This window comes from Lycorma delicatula, chromosome 3, assembly GCF_047948215.1.
Source record: "Lycorma delicatula isolate Av1 chromosome 3, ASM4794821v1, whole genome shotgun sequence".
NCBI lineage: Eukaryota > Metazoa > Arthropoda > Insecta > Hemiptera > Fulgoridae > Lycorma > Lycorma delicatula.
This window is the reverse complement of record NC_134457.1, coordinates 16,611,452-16,635,465: the sequence shown is the minus strand read 5'-3', so window position 1 is coordinate 16,635,465 and position 24,014 is coordinate 16,611,452. Positions and strand designations below refer to the sequence as shown.

At 28.1% G+C, this 24,014-nt stretch overlaps 1 protein-coding gene across 1 annotated transcript in view; it reads left to right on the top strand.

Moving 5' to 3' along the window:
• LOC142320810 (high affinity cAMP-specific and IBMX-insensitive 3',5'-cyclic phosphodiesterase 8-like) overlaps window positions 1-24,014 on the top strand; it is a 52,317-nt gene that overhangs the window by 10,697 nt on the left and 17,606 nt on the right. The window contains exons 4-7 of the mRNA XM_075358789.1: window positions 9,815-9,951; window positions 10,980-11,170; window positions 18,688-18,715; window positions 22,953-23,300. Coding sequence (XP_075214904.1) covers window positions 9,815-9,951; window positions 10,980-11,170; window positions 18,688-18,715; window positions 22,953-23,300 — 704 coding nt within the window. The remainder of the gene's footprint in view (window positions 1-9,814; window positions 9,952-10,979; window positions 11,171-18,687; window positions 18,716-22,952; window positions 23,301-24,014) is intronic.

Genomic DNA, 24,014 nt, shown 5'->3' with positions numbered 1-24,014 from the left:
AGAAAATATATTTCTGTTGAACAAAACTAAGTAAAAAAGTAAGGTAATTTATTTGTAATTTTATCTGATACAATAAAGTTATGTAAACAAATTTCGGTTTTTAGTTGAATGACCCTCATATATTATTTACTTCTTCAATACAATTAAAAAAAAAAAATCAATTTTGTCATAGGTTTTAATGATAAAATATTATAATTGATGAAAAGTGCTTTGAGTTTTTTATTATCCAATATTTTATGTTGTACAGAGGAATTTCAGGCATTTTTGTAATTATTTTTTATATATTTATTCTTTTTTTAATTTTGCAAAAATTTATTTAATGTCACTTGCTGATTCTGTCATTTTATTCTGTCTACTTATAAGCATTCTGATTAGTAACTGTTATTAACTTGAAAAAATTTCCCAAGAAGACAGTTCATTAGGTCCTCTAAAAAAAAGCAACTGTGTAATTTCAAAACCAACAGTGCATGTCAAATAATTTTTTGTTAATGAAAATCATCTACAAAATAATTAATACCATTACCAAATTAATTAGAATAATTTATTTGCTTAAAAATTTTTGTTTATTCTTATTTTACTTAATAGTATTTACTTGTATTTCGTAATTATTAAAAGAAAAAAATGTTTAATGAAAGTCAAGAAAATGTTAATTTTGAAATTTAGTTTCTGTTTATCACAGTAATTAAATTATTTTTTTTAAATTTGTTTATTAATAGTTTGTTAATTTTATTATTGTATTTTCTTTTTGTTTACTTTATAGTAGATGCACCAGAACTTGACAAAATTTTCTCAGGCCTGGCCAGTTATGGTAATTTTCTTTCTTATAATTTCATAAACCATTTAAACAAAAAAAAAAATTGACCAAAATTTACTTGGGCTTTGGCCTGGTTACTTACCGTGCCTATCCTTTATTTGATTACAACCTGTCTTTTATAACTACAAATTATTTACTTAACTTAATCTCTCTTATTTCTAAGAAGCTAAATCTATTTTAAAAAAACAAAATAACACAATTAATACTCTCGAAAAAATTGTTTCATTTGTTAAACAGTTGCGATTAAAATAATTTAATCTATTTCTTTTCTTCTTATTCAGTAATTTTAGTTGTGAAATTATATATTGAACATGAAGTTATCACTCCAGCTTTATTTTGCCTACAAGGTCGACATTGGCTCTTGTACGACTGCCTTCTGGTACCAATTTATCCATACCTAAGTCTACAACTTACCTCTTCCACTCTGGTTATTATTTCTAGACAGTTTGAACTTACTGGTTAGCTTACTAATTAATAAACTTAATTACTGGTATAGTAAGCCCTTATTTATCATCATCATCATCTTATTCTGGAAAAGAGCAAAATTATTGAAATGGCATATTAAGTTATTAAACAATGCAACAGAAAATGAGATTTTTTTAGAAAGTTACAAAAATGGAACTTTTTCCTATTATGATATTTTCTGGTATAACGCACTGTTGAAAGATGATTTGACTGAACTTGTAATTATGTCAAAATCTTTTATATTAACAGATTTTACGATTTTTTGTAATGGTCTCTTTTTTCTATAAAAAAAATTTATAACTTTATTCTTAAAAAGTCTTTTCAGTTTCAACCTCAGCATTCTTTAAATTTTTTTATCTGTATAATTTGCGGATGCCTTTTAATTACTTATTAGAAAAAATGCTGCAGTAAATGATTTTCTGATCAGATTTGCTTCAGTTTGTGATAATTAAAACTAATAAATGATGAGATTAATAAAATCCAATATTATTTAATATCATATAAAATGTAGAAATGATTTCATAAGGGTTGAATTTTTGGCTTAAGATATCATACTCAAAATATGCTACACTAGATTACCTTAGTATATGTAGTATATGACCTACCAAAATATTCATTCTGTACATAAGATTTTACTTTCATTATTTTTCCAAGATGTCTTAACATTTTTTCATTCCAAACTATCATCCCCGCTCACCTAAATCTTCTATGTGATATGTGATATTATGTTGCAGAGGTTTCATTCTGTCCCCTAAAACCTTTCTTCAGTTAATATTTTACTACTATTAAGCACATCGAAGGAATTTTCAGATAGTTTAATAAACTGTTACTTTTTGGAAGATACATTTTGGACACCAGATTTAATGCCAATTTTTGCAGTTCTTAGTGTGTATATGGACAATTACAAACTAGTATGTCAAATAATAGCTGATGAAAGAAATAACAGTAGAAGAAATTTTAGAAAATAAGGACAACAGGATCAGTGGTAGTGAAGATGAATTTAATGTTGAAGCAACTAACATTCCTTCAATACAAGAAGCACTTAATGAACAGAAACAGTAATCAAATGTTTTAAAGCACAGAAAAATTTCATTTTAATGAAAGTGTTACAACTTAATTCACAAAGCAAACCACACTATATATAACAGTTGTATTAAAATTTAAAAATTATATTACAATTTGAAAAGAAAATAATTGTTTTGAAATTTTCAACTTTTAGTTTTGAAGTTTTTGACAAGTTTGAACATTGAAATAATTTTTCGGCATAAATATTCAAAAGCATTCATAAATATTCTAATTCTTCTTTCAAGAATTTAAAAAAAAATTATTTTGCATAAGCATTTTAAGTTTTTAAACTCAGATAAGCATCAATTAATATATTTAATTTGTCCAAAGCAGTGCCTACCATTCAAAAAATTTTTCATTAATTTTAAATGAAGGAGTCCTTTTTCTCTTCAGTCTCCATATAGAAAAAAATTCTAGTTTGTTTTTACTTAAGTTTTTAGTCATTCTTTGAAAATATTGAAAAGTTCTGTGTACCTCTATGAAAAGGAATTAAAAACAAAAAGAATTTGCCCAGAAATGAATTCAGCTTAAACAAAAGTGAAATTGCGGATATTCAATTTAATATTAATTTATTTTACCAAAAAATTGTTTTCTGTTAGCGAATGCAGTAATTAATAAAAACAAATAGACAAAGGAAAATCTTGACCAGATGAGCAAGAACAAAAAGAAAGCTTTTCTGCAATTAAAAAAAAAAAAAAACAAAAAAAAAACAGAAAAATACTTGGACAGAACATCCTACAGTTGCCAATTGTTAAAAGTAAAATTTTCTTTCTTTTATTACATTTTTTTGTTATAGTACAGAAAATTATGTACCACCAAAATTGTATTTCCTGAAAGACTTCCGATCAGCTAGCCTTTAATCGATTTTTCCTGCTATTCATTGTGATAATCCCCTGTTTTCTGGTCTCATTAAAAACCAAAATAGCATTTTCTACTTCTCACTTCCAGCCTGGACTATTATTACCCTTGAGTCTTAAAAAATTTCCTTTTTGTAACCACTGATAGATTTTCAGTCTACCCTTTACTCTACAATTCCGTTGAATTATGTAGGACTCATCAGAAAATATGCTAGACCTACCTTTTCTCCGAAATTCTCAAATTTTGTTCAAACATGTAATTTATTTAAAGTGCATATCATGCTTTTAAATTAAAAATTTTCTGTTGTCTTTAGTCTTCCTGCATTTGAATCCATGTTCCTTAAAATTTTATTGAGTTACATGGTTGAAATTAAATTTTAATTCCAAATTCTATAACTTCTTAGAGTAGCCAATCTGTGATTGTTTTATGAAATTATACAGTATTTTATTCCACATACACATTTCTGGAGATTATCAATATTTACTTTTTTGTTTATTGTTAAATGAATATTGCCGGGTAATACTTTGTTTTCTACATCGTTTTTTTTTCTCCTTCAGTAATTTCCTTAATGTGTGAATTGATAATTCTCAAAGATATTAACCACACAATCCTAAATTTTCATAACATTTTCATGCATAACATTCCAGAATCTTATTAAGTACCACCTCTGTGCTTCAGTTGAGGGATTTTGATTTAGTATTAAAAAAATATTGTTTGTTGTTCGTAATATTGAAAGATACTGTATGTTGTACCAAAAAAAATTAAGTCAAAGTCTAATAGATACAACTATCAAATGGTGTAAAGTGATTAAAGACTGAAAATTGTCATACTACATAACAGTTCATGCCCTTCCTATAATATATATACTCCCACCACATCCATTCATCAATACCAGCACATAGCCTTATGCAAGCAAAATTAACTACTGTGCCTCAACCAATTATTTACAAAACTTAGACTTACTGTACATTTTTTGTTTCATTTTTTTTTTTTATTATTGTAACTACCTGATTCTTGTATAAACTATAAATAATTCTGTATTTCAAATTAATGTTTCTGGAAATTTTACCCTCTCTGTTCAGATGCCTTTTTGATATTTATAAATTTCATGTAGGCTGTTTTTTTTCTATAGTCTGATTTCCAAGATTAATTTGAAGCCTGAAATTATTTTTTATGTACTCCTGTTCTATCAAAAGCTGAAACATATTTGCTTAGTCACAGATCTGACTTTGTATAATGTTTAGTTATAAAACTAAAAAATCGTCATAAGTCTCCAGCAACAAGCACAGTAATAAAGTGATATGATGTTAAATAATGGCTTACTTTAAACTACGAACCGATACTATTAATTTAAAATAAAAATTTAGATTATTTTAGACTTTTAAGGAATTAATAAAATCGTAAAATATAATAATAATTATTTAATTATATTTTATTACATCTGTTTTTTTTAGTTTGTCAATTTTTTTTAGCATACATGTTTTTTCACTAGAGGTAATTTGGGAACTGACAAATCATCTAATTGCTGATAAAAAAATACTTTCTGCAAATATGAGCCTTCTTTCTCCAATAAGGTCATCAGAAACTGCTATCAAAATTTCACAACTTTCTACAAATATCGGCAGCTTCAATTCTCCATTAAAGTCATCAGAAACTCCTCTCAGAATTTCCAGTTTCTACAAGTATCAACTTCAATTTTCCAGTAAAATCAGAAACTAACATTCCAGTAAAATCAGAAAGTAACAAAATTATGCCTCATTCGAGTAGAAAATTACCATCGATTCAAGTGACATCGTCTAGTAAAACTGGTACTCATTTTTAATTAAAGAACAATTGTAAAAATAATGCTAATTATTGCTTTTTGTGAAGTAGTCTGGTAATGTATTAAAGCTTTGGCATTGAGCAGTATGATTGTAGTCATATATTTTTCCTCTTTTGTAAAAGATACATCAATTGATTTAATATTAAAACTTTTAAAAATATTACTAATGTATTGAAAAATATTTTTTGAGTATTTTTTGTTTATTGGTATCCTGTAAATAAGATGTTTTTTCCAGTCTCTTAAAAAAATGTATTTCCTTTAAAAAGTAAGTTTATGAAATACTTTAATTTCATTGGAAGTTTAAACAATTTATTGTTGCTTCTTTTTTCCTTTAGAATACGAAAAAATTCAATCGTCACAACAGGAGGAGTTGGTTCAGAGGACCTCATTTGAATTGGCATCATCAATAATAGTGCTAATAAAAAATTTGGTATACTCGTATTTACATGAGTTACACAATCTTTTTTTAATAAAAATCCCCTCCTGTCTTAGCCTTAAAAACTTAGTAAAATAAGATTAAAAATTTTAAAAAGTTCTATTCATGTATTTTTATGTAAAATATTTTGTATTTTTTCATATATGTAATAGTTATAAATATTTTTTTTTTCAGTGGGGGCTGGGTTGAAATCTGTGTCAAGCTTGTTATTTTTCTTGGATTACAAAATTAAAGTTTCTAGCTTTATGAATAGCAAGTTAGAAATTTAATCACCTACAGAAAAATGATTTAATAATTAATTTACTTTTTTTTAACAAATTTCAGGATTTCTTAACTTTTGCACTTACGTGGTTTTGGGAAATGTGTTTGGAATTTGAATTATTCAATGAAATTTAAACCATCACAATGTTCTGTAATATTAAATTGGCTAATGTATTGAGTATAATTAAAATACTAATTAATAATTAGTATTTTAATAATTAAAAATGTGTCAGTTGTTATTACCTGTGATTTTTTATAGGTTAGTATTAAATAACTATTAAAATTTGGTACAGTCTTTGAAGTTTATTAACACGAAAAAAACATTATATCATTATGTGGATACCACTTGAATTTTGAGTATATAAATTATTATAAAATTTGTTAATGATAAACAAGTAAGTGTACAAAAAGATACAGGCGTATTACATAATATTTGTTAATACTGTAGACGACTTCTTTACATGTTCAGTTTCGATCAAAACATGAACTGAGAGAATATTTGGCTGATAAAACTGAAAAACAGTGAATATAATGATCGTTGATAATGTAAGAGTACTTATAAAAATATATTAAAAGAATCCTAATTTAAATTTATTATATTACAGAACTATGAATAATTTAAAAACATATCCAGTGAGCAGCTCTATATAAGTTATACAGCTTTAAAATGAATTTATTGTTTATAACCATAAATAACTTGATTTATTTATTTTCCAACAGAATAGATTGAGAAGTGAAATTTTGTTTAACTGTTTACAGAATTTTTTTTCTACAATCAATTGTACTGAAGTGCGAGACCAGTAGCCAAAGATAGAAATTAGTTGTTAATTGCTAATCCAAATTTGAAAGATATTATGACTCATTATCACTTGAAAAAGTCCATCATATTTTATAAAAATAGTTTTAAATTTTATCTCTTAATAATTTCCTTACATAACTACCAAAGAGGTTACAGCAGAACAACAACTGAGATCAGTTGGTCTTGACCCATTGCTGTGAGTGATGTTGCATGCATGCGATGCACAAATGGCTCTTACTTTCTGAATGACCTACATGTATATACATCACAATCACATACTCATCACGTCCGTCATCGTGTGTTAAATTAAAAACAAACTTAGATTCAGACATCAAATGATATGTTGGCTTACAACATCTATTTATATTATAGTAGGTGTTGAAAATGTCCACCCCAAGCTTGAAGCAGGTGCAAGCCCGTAGATCATGTTGGATGCCATTTTGCATAGAAATATATACAGTTGATAGATATAATCTCTTTTGTACTATCCTATTTTAGGTCTTGTACAACACATGGAATCTGTTGGTACATATAATATTTGAGATACCCCCAGAGAAAGAAATTCACAGGTTATCAGACAGCATAAACTTTTTGAAATCAAGTGACTGCCAAGCATATCTTCCAGAAACTGCATAGTATCATAAGACATGTGATATGCTGCAGGTAACTACAACATTCGTCTGTTTGCAAAAGTACAATAAATTGCAAGTTTATATAACAAACTGTAAATTACAAACTGGAAATTGGAAATTTACAAACTGGAAATTGAAGTCGTGTCAAAAAATTTAGATCCCACTATTCATTGTCATGAATTTGCACAAAAAATCCCAACTTTCAATGAGTGAAATCATATTTTTGTAACCCAGAGGAGTTTTCTATTAATCTGCTGTGCTGGCTATTGATATATCTACTAAGGAGGAAATACATTTGTCAATAAAAAACAATCCATCCAAGTTCATTCCATGACATCTTACCAATGTCTTTTACAGTATGCAGTTCATCTGAGAGTGTCTGGTTCTTTCAGTTCTTGTATACATTGCACATAACTAAGCATACAGACATAATTTCTTTGTTACCTTATGTGCACTCCCATATAACATCTGTATTTGTATGTCAATTCATGCAAAATATTTGTTAAGGGCTATTCTAATGCTGTTCTTCCTCCCATAATTTTAGTCCATTAGCAGATGAAAATACATTATCTTCTTATCACCAGTGCTACTACAAGTCTCTCAGAAATGACTGACAATAATCATAATTGTTGAGTTGTTGAGCACAGTCACTTGTTAATACTTTCAACAAAATTGTTCTTTCACATGTGCATTTGTTTATCTTTAAAAATATCCACAATAAATACCCACTGTGCTCTAGAAAGTGGTATTTGTTAATGTTAATACAGCATAAATACCCATTATGCTGTAGAAAATAGTATTTTTTAATATTCATAACAAACTTGCAAAAAATAGCATCCTTCAGTCAGGTCTGTGACTACTAAGCATGTGCATATACTCTCTACCTTGGGAATCATTGTAATGCCATCTTCTTAATTTAATTTAATTTTTGTGTTCAGACAACACAAGAAAATTATGTCTTTTAAGATAACTGTAGTTTTTTAAGTACTTAGAACATAAAAATAAGTCAATAAATTAGATTCAGTTTTTAATATTAATAATGACATTAAATAAGTATTTTATTCATATATATTAAAATTATATATGGAGTTATTTTAAAAATTATTTCAAAATTTAAGCATATGATGTCCTGTAAATTTAAAAAAAATTAAATCATTCACATATCAAATGAAAAGCATACATGCAAAAGAAAAACCACATATAAATAAAAATTTCCACTATGATAATTATGAAATAGACTTACAGTGCTTTTTAAATTATATTAATCTGTCCAAGAAGGCTTATAAAGCTGACAACGCTGTAAAGCAAACAAAATTATTGGTAATAAACTTAAAAAAAGAAAGAAGAATTTGAGTTACTAGATTATGTAGTTAAATGACACATTTATGTGGCTTAAATTATCTCAATTGAATTCTGATGTGTTTTAAAGTTCATCCTTATTATCATTTTAGTACTTTTACTTACAATTAATAATATCTCCATGTCATACTCGATAAAACTATTATCCTGTACTAAAATTAATATTGAAAATTATTTATAATTTATTATTATCATGCAATTATTATTGAATATTTTATTCATTTATCATAATTATATTTTAAATTACAATGGAAACACATTTTTAAAAATTAATATCAAAGTAATCATCTGCTGAAATTGAAATATGACAATTTTCTTGATCACTTCGTTTTTTATTATGAGTCACTGTTATTCATTTTCTGTCATCTTTACAATTAATAAGTTTTTTATCTACATTCAACTATGTATTTTTCTCAGTGATCTCAATTAGTTTTAATCTGGGCCACTTGTTTAAATTAAGGTATATATTTTCCTTACATATGTAACAATGTTTTGTTACAATGAGGATCTACATTGTACCCTCCAACATAATATGAATAAGAAATAATTATTAATCATATTAATGACAAGTATATTATTTTTTTATTTTTATTTTTTTTAATAATAGGTAAATATCATTTGACTAAAATAAGGGTTATATAATAGAAGAGATACAATATTTCCCAATCCAATATTTTATAATACTTGGGAAAATCTGTTTCCAAAGAGACTTATAAAAATAATTTCAAAATATCTTCTTGAATAGAAAAGTGAATCTTATTTTTGTAAAAATTATCTTATTTTTCTGAAATAATTTGTGATTTCAGACTGCAGAAATTTTTTATATATTGTTAAGGAAGGTATCTGAAAGTTTATGAAAGTTCAGCTTATCGCTCATTTTCTTATTTATAATTCCAGATTTCATTCTCATTTGAATATACATCTTAATTTCTATTTGTTGTTTAATTTGAAAGGTTGAAAATATAGTAAAATTTGTATTATTCTTTTGTGAATGTATATAAACAAATTTATGTAAAATGTAATATCTGTTTACTGCTGAAATGTAACTGGCGTAGTTATGCTTATTTGTATCTAATTAAATCATTGCTATAGAATATTATTTATTTTATTTGTGATAATCTTCTTCTTTTATCAGATTTATTTTAATTTGTTTCATGCACACCACAGATTCTTTTTTCTCAAGGTGCTTTTATTTAACTCTTTAATTATTGATGGGCTAAAATTTTTTCAATTTTTTTTTCAGTTTAAACTTCAAATTCAATATATACAGTATTTTGACTATTCTAAATCTCATTTTTTATAGGAGCTCAGTCTTCTAGAAGAATGAGTTTAGCAAGATTGCATAATCTACCCCTGGAAACACCTATAACAAAGATTATCACGTACATAAACATTGTCCAAGAAAACTCTTCACCTCAAATGAATCAAATGTTAGACAAGGTAATTTTATTTATTATTTTTTTTTTTTCATTTAAATGCTGTAGTTTGATTTTTCTAAGCAATATCTACTTTAATTTTTTCCTTGAACTATCATTTTTATTCATACCTTCATTTGAAAAATGAGTACACATAAACTTTGCAGTTAGTTTTATTATTTAATAATAATTAAAACTTTTATAAAATTGTTGTATTATAAAACAAGACTGTCTTTTTTGATGAAGAATTATACTCATTTAGCAAGACTATAACAGCTATGAATAAACAGTTCGGGAGCAATCATAGCTTGGGTGGTAATAACAATCTTGTGGTTCTGTTTACTGTCTAAATAAAATCACATGGTAGAACTTTAACTTTTACGAAAATAAAAATTGATGGCAATATTTTTATATTGTTTATCTCTTAAACATCAGTGTGTTGAGCAGAATACACTGTTTTCTGTGCTGTTGTTTGATCAAACTACCAATTCTCTCTGCTCAGTGGTGTAGGTCTCTGTTCCATATAAGATAACATTCTAAACAAATAATTTTGCAAGCTTTCTCAAGTAATTTTTCCATTTTTAATAATTCCTTAATCATTAATCTTTTCAAATGCTATGTTTTTAAATAATTAAATGTTCTCATCCATTCTGATTTCTTCCCTTCTAAGAAACATACTCAGATTAAAGTTTACACTTCAGTACTTTGGTACTCTTTATTTTATGTATGTTTATATATAATATTATAAGTATACAATAGTTTATGTTAAGTCTTCACCATACATCATAGTAAAATACTTAATTATTTAGATGGAAGAAAACCATCTCTATTAAAAATGTTTCTTTGTGATTTTTGTTATCTTAGATATGACACATCCACATGTGAATGCATACACACACACACACACATGTATATATACAGAGAGAGAGAGTTACATTGACTCCTTATTATACATAATTTACTAATTAAAAAATATATATTAAAGATATAATTTGTATGATACTGTTTTCTGAAAATAAATTATTTAATTATATAGTAAAATGTAATTTATAGGGTCCAACGCCATCCCATGCATTAAGACGCAGTTCCAATGACTCTGTAGCTGCATCAGCTCTTAAAACAACACAAATATCTGGAAAGCCTTCTTTCACACTGTTCTCGTCTCCTGTCTTAAAGGAACTCTTGGATTCTTCACTTATGTGGGACTTTAGTATATTTAAGCTAGAAGAAACAACTGGAGGAAGGTTAACGTTTATTTTTATTCATAAATATAAATCTTGCAATCAATATTCACTGCCATTTACTGCATGTTAAAATAAGATGTCATTAATCTAAATAAAAACACAGGCAGTTCATTTTTGATAAAACTTTCTGGCTGCACCAGAGATTATTGTTGTGAATTTTTTAATGAATAAAATATTCACTAAAATTGATCTTAAATAAATTGAAAAAACATTTATGAATTTTTTTGTTAATTTAGGAGTTCCAAAATCAGGGGAGGGGGTATTGTTATTTAAGTGACTTCATTGTTTAAAAAAATACATTTAAAGCATTAAATATCTAGAATTGCAAAAAAAATATTTTGGGGGCTCTCATACTCAAGGGGAAACATTTGAGTAAAACTAATTTTTAAGAAAATAATAATTCCTTAATGGTGATAATAAATTAAAAAAGACCTTCTTAAAATTGTTTAAAAAATTCAAACTTACAACCATAATTTTAAATAAACTAAGTTGTAATTTTCTAAAAAGAGGGAGAAAATTTTTGGGTAATTTTTTTTCAAGAAATCCTAATCAAAAATTAAGATTTTTACTTTTTAAATGCAGTGGGTAACTTGCCAGATTGTTTTCAATTTAAAATAAATGTTTATATATTTTATGTTTTTAATTAAAAAAATATTTTTTGATACCACGGGCCATTGATGTGGGATGGGAAAAATTTTTATAGTGTTGTGAAGTCCTTCACAACTATATTGATGTAGAAAATATAGATGCAAAAAACTCTAACTCCTTTCTGAAGTAATATATAAAAAAAAAAACAAAATACATAGTAATTTATTTATTTGAATGTTAAATAAAAAAGTTAGTAATTTGAAATTAGATAAAAAACCTTTAACTTCTATAAGAATAATGTTTTCCTAAAGTGTGAAAAGATATTAAATTTTTACTTTCCTGGACTACCGAATTTGACTTTGATGTTATGAAATTTCATTTTTTTACTATATTTGTTATCAAAATATAATTGTTACTATTTTGAAAGGTAAGATAATGCATTTGTAATAAATATTCATAAATTAACTGAATATATACAGTACACATTACTTTTACTTTCCCGTCTACATCCCGATTTAGCTCTGGAAGGAAAAGTATTGTAATCGGTCCTATTTGGGTATATGCGGTTTTCACCGGATCTTGACGTTTTCACACCTAAGATACCCAAAAAAAACTGGATGGAAATTTTCCGGATATTAATATTCTTATGTTGTGTGTGTTCGGTGTCACACTATAAATCACTTTATATCTTCACAACTACGGGACCGATTTTCACCAAACTTGGTCAGATTGATTCTATATGTGGGACACTGATGCCATTAAATTTTCAACTTAAAAAGTCAAAAGGGTAAGGCTGTAGAACAAGGTCACTCTTAGTATCTCGAGAATTCACCTAATTAAAGTCATAATTTTCTTAGGAAAATTTTTTACCAATTAAAAAACAACAGTCTAAGAGTTAAATTGCACCCCCACTTCAAAAATGCTGTTGTAGTCAACCGCTATGTTGAGACGTCACAGATGAGGGGTAGAATTAAATAAATGAATAATATTTAATGAGTAACAAAGTAACTTGGTCTGGCTGGGGTCTCGAAATCGATCGCCCAGTTGACTTGTTACCTGGTACATTAAGCTTCGCGGCTATACTGATCTGCCGACCGTACAAGCGAAATTTGATCTATGTAATTTGTGAAATTACATTAGTTTAGTTATTGCCGACCGTCGCCGCTAATACGGCCACACCTGCGCGAATTAAATACGGTATGCGCGAGCGCGCTTTAGTTAGAATCATTGAATTAAACAAACGAAAAAATATTATATTTAAATAAAATGATAAATATTTTTAATATGAGTGTGTAGGCCCCATGAATCAGAAACAACCCACACTGACGGGTAATTTCTACAATTCTGTTAGCTTTTTCCGTATTCTTTTTATGTATGGTGAGGAATTATTTAATTTAACAGAATTAATTATAAATATAATGTGATTAATTTAATATACATTAATTTTTTGTAAAAAAGGTCACGCTCTAGATTTTTTCTTTTTTAAATATTTAAAAATTTCTACTCCACTTAATTTAATTTGTATATATAAATTATTTTATATAAATAACCAAGATTATTAAGTTTGTTTTTGGTTAAATTCAGTTATATTTATTTGTTTTTTCAATTGTCAAATTAATTATTCGCGTATTAAAATTTGTTAACAATGTTTAAATTATTTTATCCATGTAAGAAAATAATAAAATTAAAAAGGAAAAAAAGTTTATTACAATTTATCTTTGGTGAAACAAAAACATAAATGTATATTTAAATAAACAAGGGAAAAATGAAATTGAACAATTTAATTTTTAAAAAGTATTATTTAATTTTTGACGTCGACTATTTAAATGATTCATATAATAATTAAATTACTATATCTTCACTAAATTTCCATAGTAATTTAATTAAAATGCTAACTGAAGTATGGTTGCTCAAAAAAAAAAAAAAAAAATTAATGAATACTTAAAAGAAAATGATAACGAGTAAATATTTAATAATAAAGCATCTTAGTATTGAATATAATGATGAATATTTTTATATTTTTCAATGGATGAGGAATGTTTTTCCAGGAAAGAAAAAAAGAAAGATGCTAAGAAGAGAAAATATAAAAAGTAGTGGCACGGTGCCACTACTATTATATATATACTATTATATATAAATACTATATATATAAATATACTATATATATAAATATATACATATATAGTACATAGAATATGAGAAAGCCTTTTGCTTCAATCTTTCTGTGACAAGAAAATAGCTAATACGACCTGCGTCAAATTACTCAGTCGTATTTTAGATCTTGGAAACGTAGATATATATTACATGCATGGCGAATGTTCGAAAATTTCTCTTTGTTAGGCCCTCAAGTATATAATATATTATACAAGTATATACCAGTATATATTATAGATGTATATAAGTAAATATACAGTACGTAGTAAAGAAGGAAAAATTATTTACAAAATAAACATAATTACTTATAAGTAAATTCATTTTGTATTTGTAACACAAGTTAAAACCTGACTTAACTTGAAAGATAAGGTTATTACGTCATCCATTATTATTCAATTAAATATTATTATTTTGAATATTTACTTATAAAGTTAATCAAAAATATGCTATCGATTACTATTATTATTATCTAATACTATATATATTATTGTATAAGTACAAATACAAATAAATTATTATTATAATACTTTATTTGTATTTTTTTACTTCTTTGTATGAAGTAAAGGAAGTATTGTGATCGCGAAAAATTTCGGTTTCCAGGTTTCAACGGAAATATCCATTTTGACCATCCCCGAATCCATTTTGACTAGTTTCGGCGAGACTTCTGTACGTACGTATGTGCGTATGTACGTCGCATAACTCAAAAAATATTAGCCGTAGGATGTTGAAATTTTGGATTTAGGACGGTTGTTATATCTAATTGTGCACTTTCCCTTTTGGTTGCAATCGACTGGAGCAAAAGTGTCCAAAATCCAAATATATTTGGATTTTGTACTTTTTCTTACCTACAGTACTAAGACATCATCTTGAGAGCTTTTCAACGATATATCATACGTGGTACTTATTTTCATTGGTTCCAGTGTAATAGCCAAATAAAATTTTAATTAATGATATATTTGGATCTCAGGGGAAAGCACATCATTTCGAATCAAACTTATCTCCTTTTTTTAATTTTTTTTAAAATTTAAATAAATTGGTTTACTAATAATTATTAAACTCTCATTGTAAAAAATATTAACGATGAATAATAATTCAATAATAAGAAAAAAATATATATATATGTGAAAAAATATCAAAAGTTTTTGATGAAGCAAAATTTTATGTACTATTTATTTTAAAAATGTGTAAATGTAATTTAATAGGCGTACAAGGAATTCGTGTTCTCCACACCAGGTTTTTATTAATCTGTTTGCAGATCATTTTATTCTGTGTGATATTATGGTCTACACCAGAAGTTCCCAAACTTATTTTTCTCATAGACCACTTTCAAAATTTTGCTGGTTCCGGTGGACCCCCTGCAGCTACATTTCTACCATATTTCCAGTCGACTGAAAATGTGAAGATTAGATATAACTATGAAAATTTGCGTTACGGCTGAGTTCCACGAACTAACAGCTTCCGAAAAAAGTGAATATGGAATATACAAGTTTTTACAAGTAACAGTCGCTGAGCTTCTCAAAACATTATCTGCCTAGATTGATACGCAAAGTCAAGCCAACATTTTAGTTCTTCACTATCGAAACCAGATGAATTTTCGTGGACCCCCGCTTACGAATTGTGAACCCCCATTTTTTTGTCACGCCAACGTAGACCCCCCATAGAGTCTCCCGTGAACACCTTGGCATCCACCTGGACCACTTTGGGAATCAATGGTCTACACCAAAAGGTTGGTAGGCTTTAAACGGCGTTCATAATGTATGAGTTAAAAACTTTAAATAAAAAAAGAAGTTTTATATTTACAAATTTGACATTTTGAAGGTTTGAATTATTAAACAAAACCGTTTAATTTAAATTTTAAAAAAAATAATACAAGTTGACAAAATATGTTTTATAAATAATAAAAGTTTGTTAAAATCGTTCTAAGTGAAGTTTTTCCAGAATTCGTGGAGATTACAGGTTGTTTTTTTTATTTATAGTTTTAATGAAACCTTTATAATGAACATAATTGAATTATTTTCAAAGAAAAGATATTATGTAAAAATTTATTCATAAGCAAAGTACATAGTCAGGGGGTCCCAAGCAATTGCTCTACTCAACGGTCCTGCAACCAATTTGAATCAACGGAATCCAACTGTGGGTGCGACAAGTGAGAGTAACATCAAAGTTGTCCAGTGATTCCAGTACAAAACTATTGAAAAATATAATAGAAACGGCGTGATTGGCGAAAAACACTGAAATACACGATTATCTGTGAATGCCAACCGTTCGAGAGGTGATACGGGGTGATTCAGTACCGATACAAAATGAGACTGAACAAACATGTGTACTGGCTCGCGGTTAACCTCCTAGGTAACAGCGAGGACGTTAGGCGCCTAAAGCGAGTGCATATATTAGATTTGTAAGTTCTCTTGAGGTGAATCAGCTACCCTAGGGTGTTGTGGATCATTAAAATTCTTCATTTCGTTTCACCTCTCTCTTTTGTTAGTTCTTTGATTTGTTTCACTGTTTCTTTGTTTTTCTTGTGACTGATAAAAATATTTTCTGAACTTAAAAATATTTTATTTGAACTTAAGACTTTGATCAATGTTCTTTGGACTACGTTTTGTTTGTACTTGTGTAGTATAATATTTATGTATACTGTACATATATACATATACAATTCTTTGACGGATTTCAATGGAAACCTTTCTCTGTATGTAATTTTTTTGGTACTCAAATTTTCTTACGGTTCCTGTTAATTGGAACCGATCACTCATATATAAGTAGATGCAGCTGAGTTAATAATAGGTATGAATAGCCCAATTCTCTTGGTTATTTTCTTCCTTCTTGGACAATACTATAAATGAATTTTCTTTCTTGACTTTTGTACTAAACGTGGACATCATTTATTATAAATGTTTAGGACAGTTAAAGCATTCTTCCTAAGTTATTTTACGCCAAACATAAAATAGCATGTTTTTTGTCACAAATGTTTTGTCTTTTTACACCAGATTTCTCGAAAACTACTGAAAATATAATCTTGGAACTTTTTGTTTAGAAATTTTTGATCAGATTTCAAATATAACCATTAAATTTATGTCTTAATTTGGACCCCAAGAATTACAGTCTGTGTAGAAAGACATGCCTTGTGATTTCCTGAAGGTATATTTTTGGACTTTTAATGCTGTGGTTTTCAATTTTGTTCTACATTTAATACAGTTGACTAATTCCGAATATTATACTGCCTTTGCGAGTATTCTTCACTCTAAGGGAAATAGAGTGTTTAATCCCCTACCCTTTCATCTGGCCTCGAACGAAACCGTATGAATAGCCCAATTCTCTTGGTTATTTTCTTCCTTCTTGGACAATACTATAAATGAATTTTCTTTCTTGACTTTTGTACTAAACGTGGACATCATTTATTATAAATGTTTAGGACAGTTAAAGCATTCTTCCTAAGTTATTTTACGCCAAACATAAAATAGCATGTTTTTTGTCACAAATGTTTTGTCTTTTTACACCAGATTTCTCGAAAACTACTGAAAATATAATCTTGGAACTTTTTGTTTAGAAATTTTTGATCAGATTTCAAATATAACCATTAAATTTATGTCTTAATTTGGACCCCAAGAATTACAGTCTGTGTAGAAAGACATGCCTTGTGATTTCCTGAAGGTATATTTTTGGACTTTTAATGCTGTGGTTTTCAATTTTGTTCTACATTTAATACAGTTGACTAATTCCGAATATTATACTGCCTTTGCGAGTATTCTTCACTCTAAGGGAAATAGAGTGTTTAATCCCCTACTTTCATCTGGCCTCGAACGAAACCGTTGGCACTTAATAGATGGAGAATTGAATCTTTTGTGTCGTTCGGTTGGCTTACTGCATTATCCAAAACACTGTTCCGTCACCCAGTGCCCAGTAAGGCAATTCCTACTGAATTGCTACAACACTACTCCTATTGTCATTTAGTTTAATAATAAAAAAATGTATTGTTATTATTACCACTGCCTTAAGTCTAGAGATTTTGTTACCATATAGTCTTGAAGCTAAAGGAAAATCATTAATATTTTTACATATAATTGAAATATTTTCTAGAGATTACGCATTATTAGTACTCCATTTACTGTAAGGTGTATTGTCTGTGAATAAATACGCACATGATTGGTAACACTAATAGACTTTTTGTAAATTGAGAACAAATAATGAGAAGTTATTAGAGAGAACATAAGATAACTCGAGCATCCTGATCAGCATGCGTGAAGTCAAGCATCATTTTAATGATTCTAGTAAACAGATAATCCCCCCCCGCTCTGTTCTCTGATTACATATTTCCATCACCAGCTAGACTTCTGTCAGGATACCACCGATGTAATTAGCAGCTAGGCAAATACTTGTATATACATCAGCAAATTTATTTCAGCTTTTCCTTTTCCTTCTTTAGACATCTTCTATTCTAGACGTCATTCCCTCTGAATTATTAACCGATTCGCGGAAGCACAGATCCCGTGCCTATATCTAATCTCACATCTAAGAAGTCAAAATAACACTAAAAACTATAAACCGAATATATTTTAGAGAAGTTAACGAGCAGGCACAATGGTTCAGGATGATAAAACCTCAATTTTGTTTTACCCAGTACAGTAGAAACAGATTTTATTTTACGTAATACTCTTTTTTAATTTTTGACTTTTGAAATTTTTCAAAATAGAATATATCACTACTTGTTATAACTTTATTTATAGACGTACTATTTATTTTGAATATAAAATCAGTGTAATTTGATTGAATAGAACTGCTTCATATAAAACTGATAATCAAGTGATCATGTTAGTCCATCCTTATAGAATTGGCAATTGTTTTCCTAAGTACTCTTAACAGGTGGGCTGTGTAGTAAATTAATAAAATAACCACATGTTGGCAAGTGAGCCATTGGAAATTGGTTAATACCATTATTAAAAGAAAGAGAATTATATTGCTCTTATACTTTGGTTGAAGGATATATCAGAAAAAACACGGAGTAGTTCACGAGAAGTAGAAGAGGAAGAAGAAGAATGATGAAAGTTAGGGTTGATGTGAAATGATAATGTGAGATACACCAGTGAAGAGGAAGGCACAGATTAGAGCATCAGAGAAAAATAGCTAGAACCTGTAGAGCAGAAACTGTTGATAAAGAATAAGTAGCTAAATTCTTTTACTTCTGGTGTTTTATATTTTTCTCTCTCTAAAGCTTTCTTAACGATTTTCAATCTTAATTGTAAATAATATTTCATGATTTATTTGTAGAGTGATATGCATTTGTTACATTGATTGTAAAAAATATCCCTAATACTATTTAATAGTACCTAACTTATTACTTATTTTATTTACTTTTTTTTATATTCATTTCTTGAATAAAACAATTACAAAGAAAACATGAGTTACTGTAACATAATTATTTAACTTATAAAAAAGTTTTAAAGCACACGTATTAAATTTAAAAAAATAAATATATATTTAAAATAATTTAAGAAAGTTTCCAACACATATTTTCTGATTTAACAAATTTTTATCATAATAAAAGATGTATTTTTCAATCATGATGCAAATGATAATTTTAATAATGAACCCTCTAAGTGTAGATTTGTACCTTGAGTAAAAAAACTGATAAATAAATAATATTAAAAAATGAATAATAAATTGGCGAATTATTAACTTATTTTTGAGTAAACGATTTTTGGAGTGAAGCTCAATATACATTAAAAGTAGACGGTTTTTGGAATATATCATGTTTGCTATTCTAATTTCTTATTTCTTAATATTATTTATTAATTCGTTTACTCAACATACAAACTTCCATTTAAACAAGTTATATTAAACTCTAAATCTAGATGACCATTTCGATTATTAAACAACCATCATTAGGTAGACTACAGAAAATTAAAAAAAAAAATCTGATGTGACTTCCTTGTACGCCTGTTAAATTAACTATACAATTTTTTTTTTAATGAAAAGTATATAAAATTTTTTCTTTAATAACTTCTGATATTTTTTTGTTTGTTGTTGTATTCACCGTAATAATTTTTTTTACAATCAGAGGTTAATAGTTATAATAACTCAAATTATATTTAAATTTGTAAAAAAAATTAAAAAAAGGAGATGAAGTCTGATTCGAACCGATGTACCTTCCCCTTACAAAATCCAAATATTTCATTGATTAAAATTTCTTTTGGTTATAAGTTGGTGAAAATAAGTACCTATTATGAAATCGTTGAAAAGCTCTTAATAAGGGCTTATTACTGCAGTTAAGAAAAAGTCAAAAATCCAAATTTTTTGACACTCTTGATTCAGTCGATTGCATTCAAAAGGGGCGGTACACAACTAGATTTTACAGTAATCCTAAATCTAAAATTTCAACATTCTACGGCTGATAATTTTTGAGTTATGCGAGATACATACATACGTATGTACGTACAGACGTCACGCCGAAACTAGACAAAATGGATTCAGGGATAATCAGAATTGATATTTTGGTTGAAATTTGAAATTTCGTGATCACAATATTTCCTTTACTTCGTGCAAGGAAGTAAAAATTTAATAAGAAATCATTACAAAGGTTCTTTATTATTTTTATAATAAAGAAAGTATTTTTAAAATTAAAAAAAAAATACAAAAAACTATTTGTCGATCTCAATATAAATAAAAATTTTAATTAAAAAAGCTAATAACAAAGTTTCAATACTTTCGTGGCATTGGTTATTTATTCTTACTTGAAAAAAAGCGGACCCGCAGTCCACCGCGATAATATTATATGGTTTATGTTTTATTAACCCACTGGGTTGGTCTAGTGCTGAACTAGTCTTCGTAAATCAGCTGATTTGGAAGTCGAGAGTTCCAGCGTTCAAGTTCTAGTAAAGTCAGTTATTTTCACATGAATTTGAGTACTAAATCGTGGATACTACCGGTGTTATTTGGCGGTTGGATTTCAATTAACCACACATCTCAGGAACGGTTGAACTGAGACTGTACAAGACTACACTTCATTTACACTCATACATATCATCCTCATTCATTTTCTGACGTATTATCTGAAAGGTAATTACCGGAGGCTAAACAGGTAAAAGAAACAAAAGGTTTTCTTTTTTATAAACCACTTAGCTTGCCTCTTACCAGTTGGAATGTGTTTTTAGCAAACCGCGTTGGAAAGATTAAAAAAATGTCAGACCCTGATTGAAATCATGTGAGAGGAGACGACAATCCTGCTGATATGGCTTCACGAGGAGTTTCAGCGATCACTTGTTAAAGTTAACATTATGGTGGCATGGCCCAACGTGGTTGTCAGATTCTTCCACATGGCAGCAACTATTGGATTTGGAGTTCTATGAAGATGACATACCTGAACGAAGGTCGACGTCTCCAGTTAATGTGATCACTTTAGATGATGAATATTCATCCTTTGTTAGGGTTAAGCGCGTATCAGCATATATTCTTCGTTTTATAAATAGTGCAAAACTAAAGTTTACAGTTTAAGAATAAATGGATTGTTAAAACGAATGAATTAGATCAAGCAACGATCACTCTTGTCAAGACAGTTCAAAAAAGAACATTCATTGATGAGTACAATCATCTAAAAAACGGCAAGGAATTGAGCACACATAGCAAGCTCTTATCCCTGTGCCCATTTACTAACAAAGATGTTATCAGAGTTGGTGGTCGAATACACAATTCAGATTCAAACTACTAACAAAACATCCTACTGTTCTTCCATAAAATCATCACTTTACAAAACTGGTTGCAAAACATGAGCGCATTAAACAGTTACATTTGAGACCATAAGCATTAGTTGCTTCCACTTCGGCAACAGTTTTGGCCTGTTAACGGACGAAAACTTGCAAAACAAATAGTTAATGAATGTTATACGCTTCAGAGTAAAACCAAGGTTCATTCAACAACAAATGGGAGATATGCCCACCAACTGTCTAGACCGTTTCTTAATATCATAGTGGACTACTGTGAACCATTTGAAATTCTGACATCATACACACGAGGATGTAAAACATCCAACGGATACATTTCATTATTTGTTTGCATGGCCACGAAATCTATTCACTTGGAGCTTGTTCAAGAATTAACCGCCAAATCCTTCTTGGCAGCGTTATAACGCTTTATTTCACGGAGAGGAAAATGTTCATGACAACGCAAAGAATTTCGTTCGAACCTCAAACGAATTAAACCAACTTTTATCATCAATAGCACATCTTGAAACGATACTTGATACCCTCGCTGAAGACAATATTACCTAGAAATTCATTCCTCTCAGATCTCCTCGTTTCAGTAAAATCTGTAAAGCATCTCTTGCTAAGAACATATAGTAAGGCATCACTGACATTTACGATTTTATGTAGAACAGAAAGTTGTTTAAACTCCCATCCGTTAACTTACCTTTCCTGATTCTTCAGACGTGTCCCCTTTAACCCTGGGCATTTTCAAATAGGTCAGCCACTCACTATGATTCCAGAAGCACACGTTCTGAAGGTCAGCATTAATTGCCTCAGTAGATGGCATCACATCAATCAACTAACCATGCAATACTAATAAAAACATCAAGTAATTAAAGGTAAAAAAGAATTCTTAATATAATGCATCCAACGGAAGTTAACAATGAATTATTCTATCTACTTTTTTTATTATTCTGAAAGTCTGTTGCCGTGTAACAGAATTATTTTATATTTGAATTGTTTACTTTACCTAATTCATTATATTTTTTCTACTCATAGGTGTAAGAAGAATTTTTATAGCGGTTTAAAGAAAAATGTCGCAAAATAATCAAACTGAACCAAGTCAAATATTTAAAGGAATCATAGAAATTAATGGCGAGACTTACAATACAATTCAAGAGATATATATCAGAGACAACATTATAAAGAGGTTGAAAACTGAAATACTTGAATTAAATCGCATTCAAGAATCGAAAACCAATATTTTAAAAGATTTAAATGAAAAAAATCGTCAGTTCCAAGAAGACATAAAAATACTAAAAACTGAATTATTTGAAGCAAATGAAAAATATGTTCTACAGGAAAAGGTCATGAAAACAAATAAAAAAAGAATGGAAGAATTAATTGAAGATTATGATGAAGTGAAGGCTAAACTAGAACATTTCAACGAATTATACAAAAAACAAGAATACACTAATGCATTTCTCAGAAGAGAAAATGAAAATCTGAAACGTGATCTACAGGTACAACATTTAGATTCTATTAGAGCAAATAACAAAACGAAGATAGATTTTGAAAAACAACTGGCTAGTTTTAAGCAGGAAATGGTCGTTCATGTCCAGACATCATCGAAAACAACAGATAACAGCAAAGAATCGTATTCTGATAGACCTGTTTCATCAGCCCTGAGTAACGACGTGACCATAGAGGTATTCGAAGATAATTCAGTTGAATTAAAGGAAGATAAATGCATTATGAAAACTTCTGAAAATAACAACAAATTTATAAGTTTACTGCATCATGTGCTTCTCAGAATCAGTTATCATTGGAATCAATGGACAAGGACATCTCCTAAAGTTTCGCATTTCAAAAATTATATTTAATTTAAAATTAATAGTGGCATATGTGACTTATAATACAAAATTCATCGTATTATCTTCAATATATACATCTTGAACTGTTAGAAAACTTCAAAATTGTAATCGTGAGCTACGAAGATATGTATATTACTACTGGATCTAGTGTTATTTTTATAATTTTATACCATGACAAACACTAAATGAAAGTGAAATATTTTTACTAAAATCAAGAAATATGTCTAAGTTGTTCTATTATAATTTCTTGATGATGAAATAAATTGTTTCGTTTGATATTTAATTAATTGTAATGTCTTTTTTTGTGAATATTAATTTTAAGATTCTAATTGCTTCTATGATAACTGTGTATTTACAATGTTACTTGATTTTACAAATATAAAAAATGAAATACATATACACACCCTAAAAACATTACACTCCTTTTTGGGCAGTCGTGTAAAAAATTGAGATATTACTTGGAAGATTTTACTTCCTTTTTATTGCAATTGACTGGTACCAAAAGTGACCGAAAAATCCCAAAATCAAAAAAAAATTGAATTTTGGACT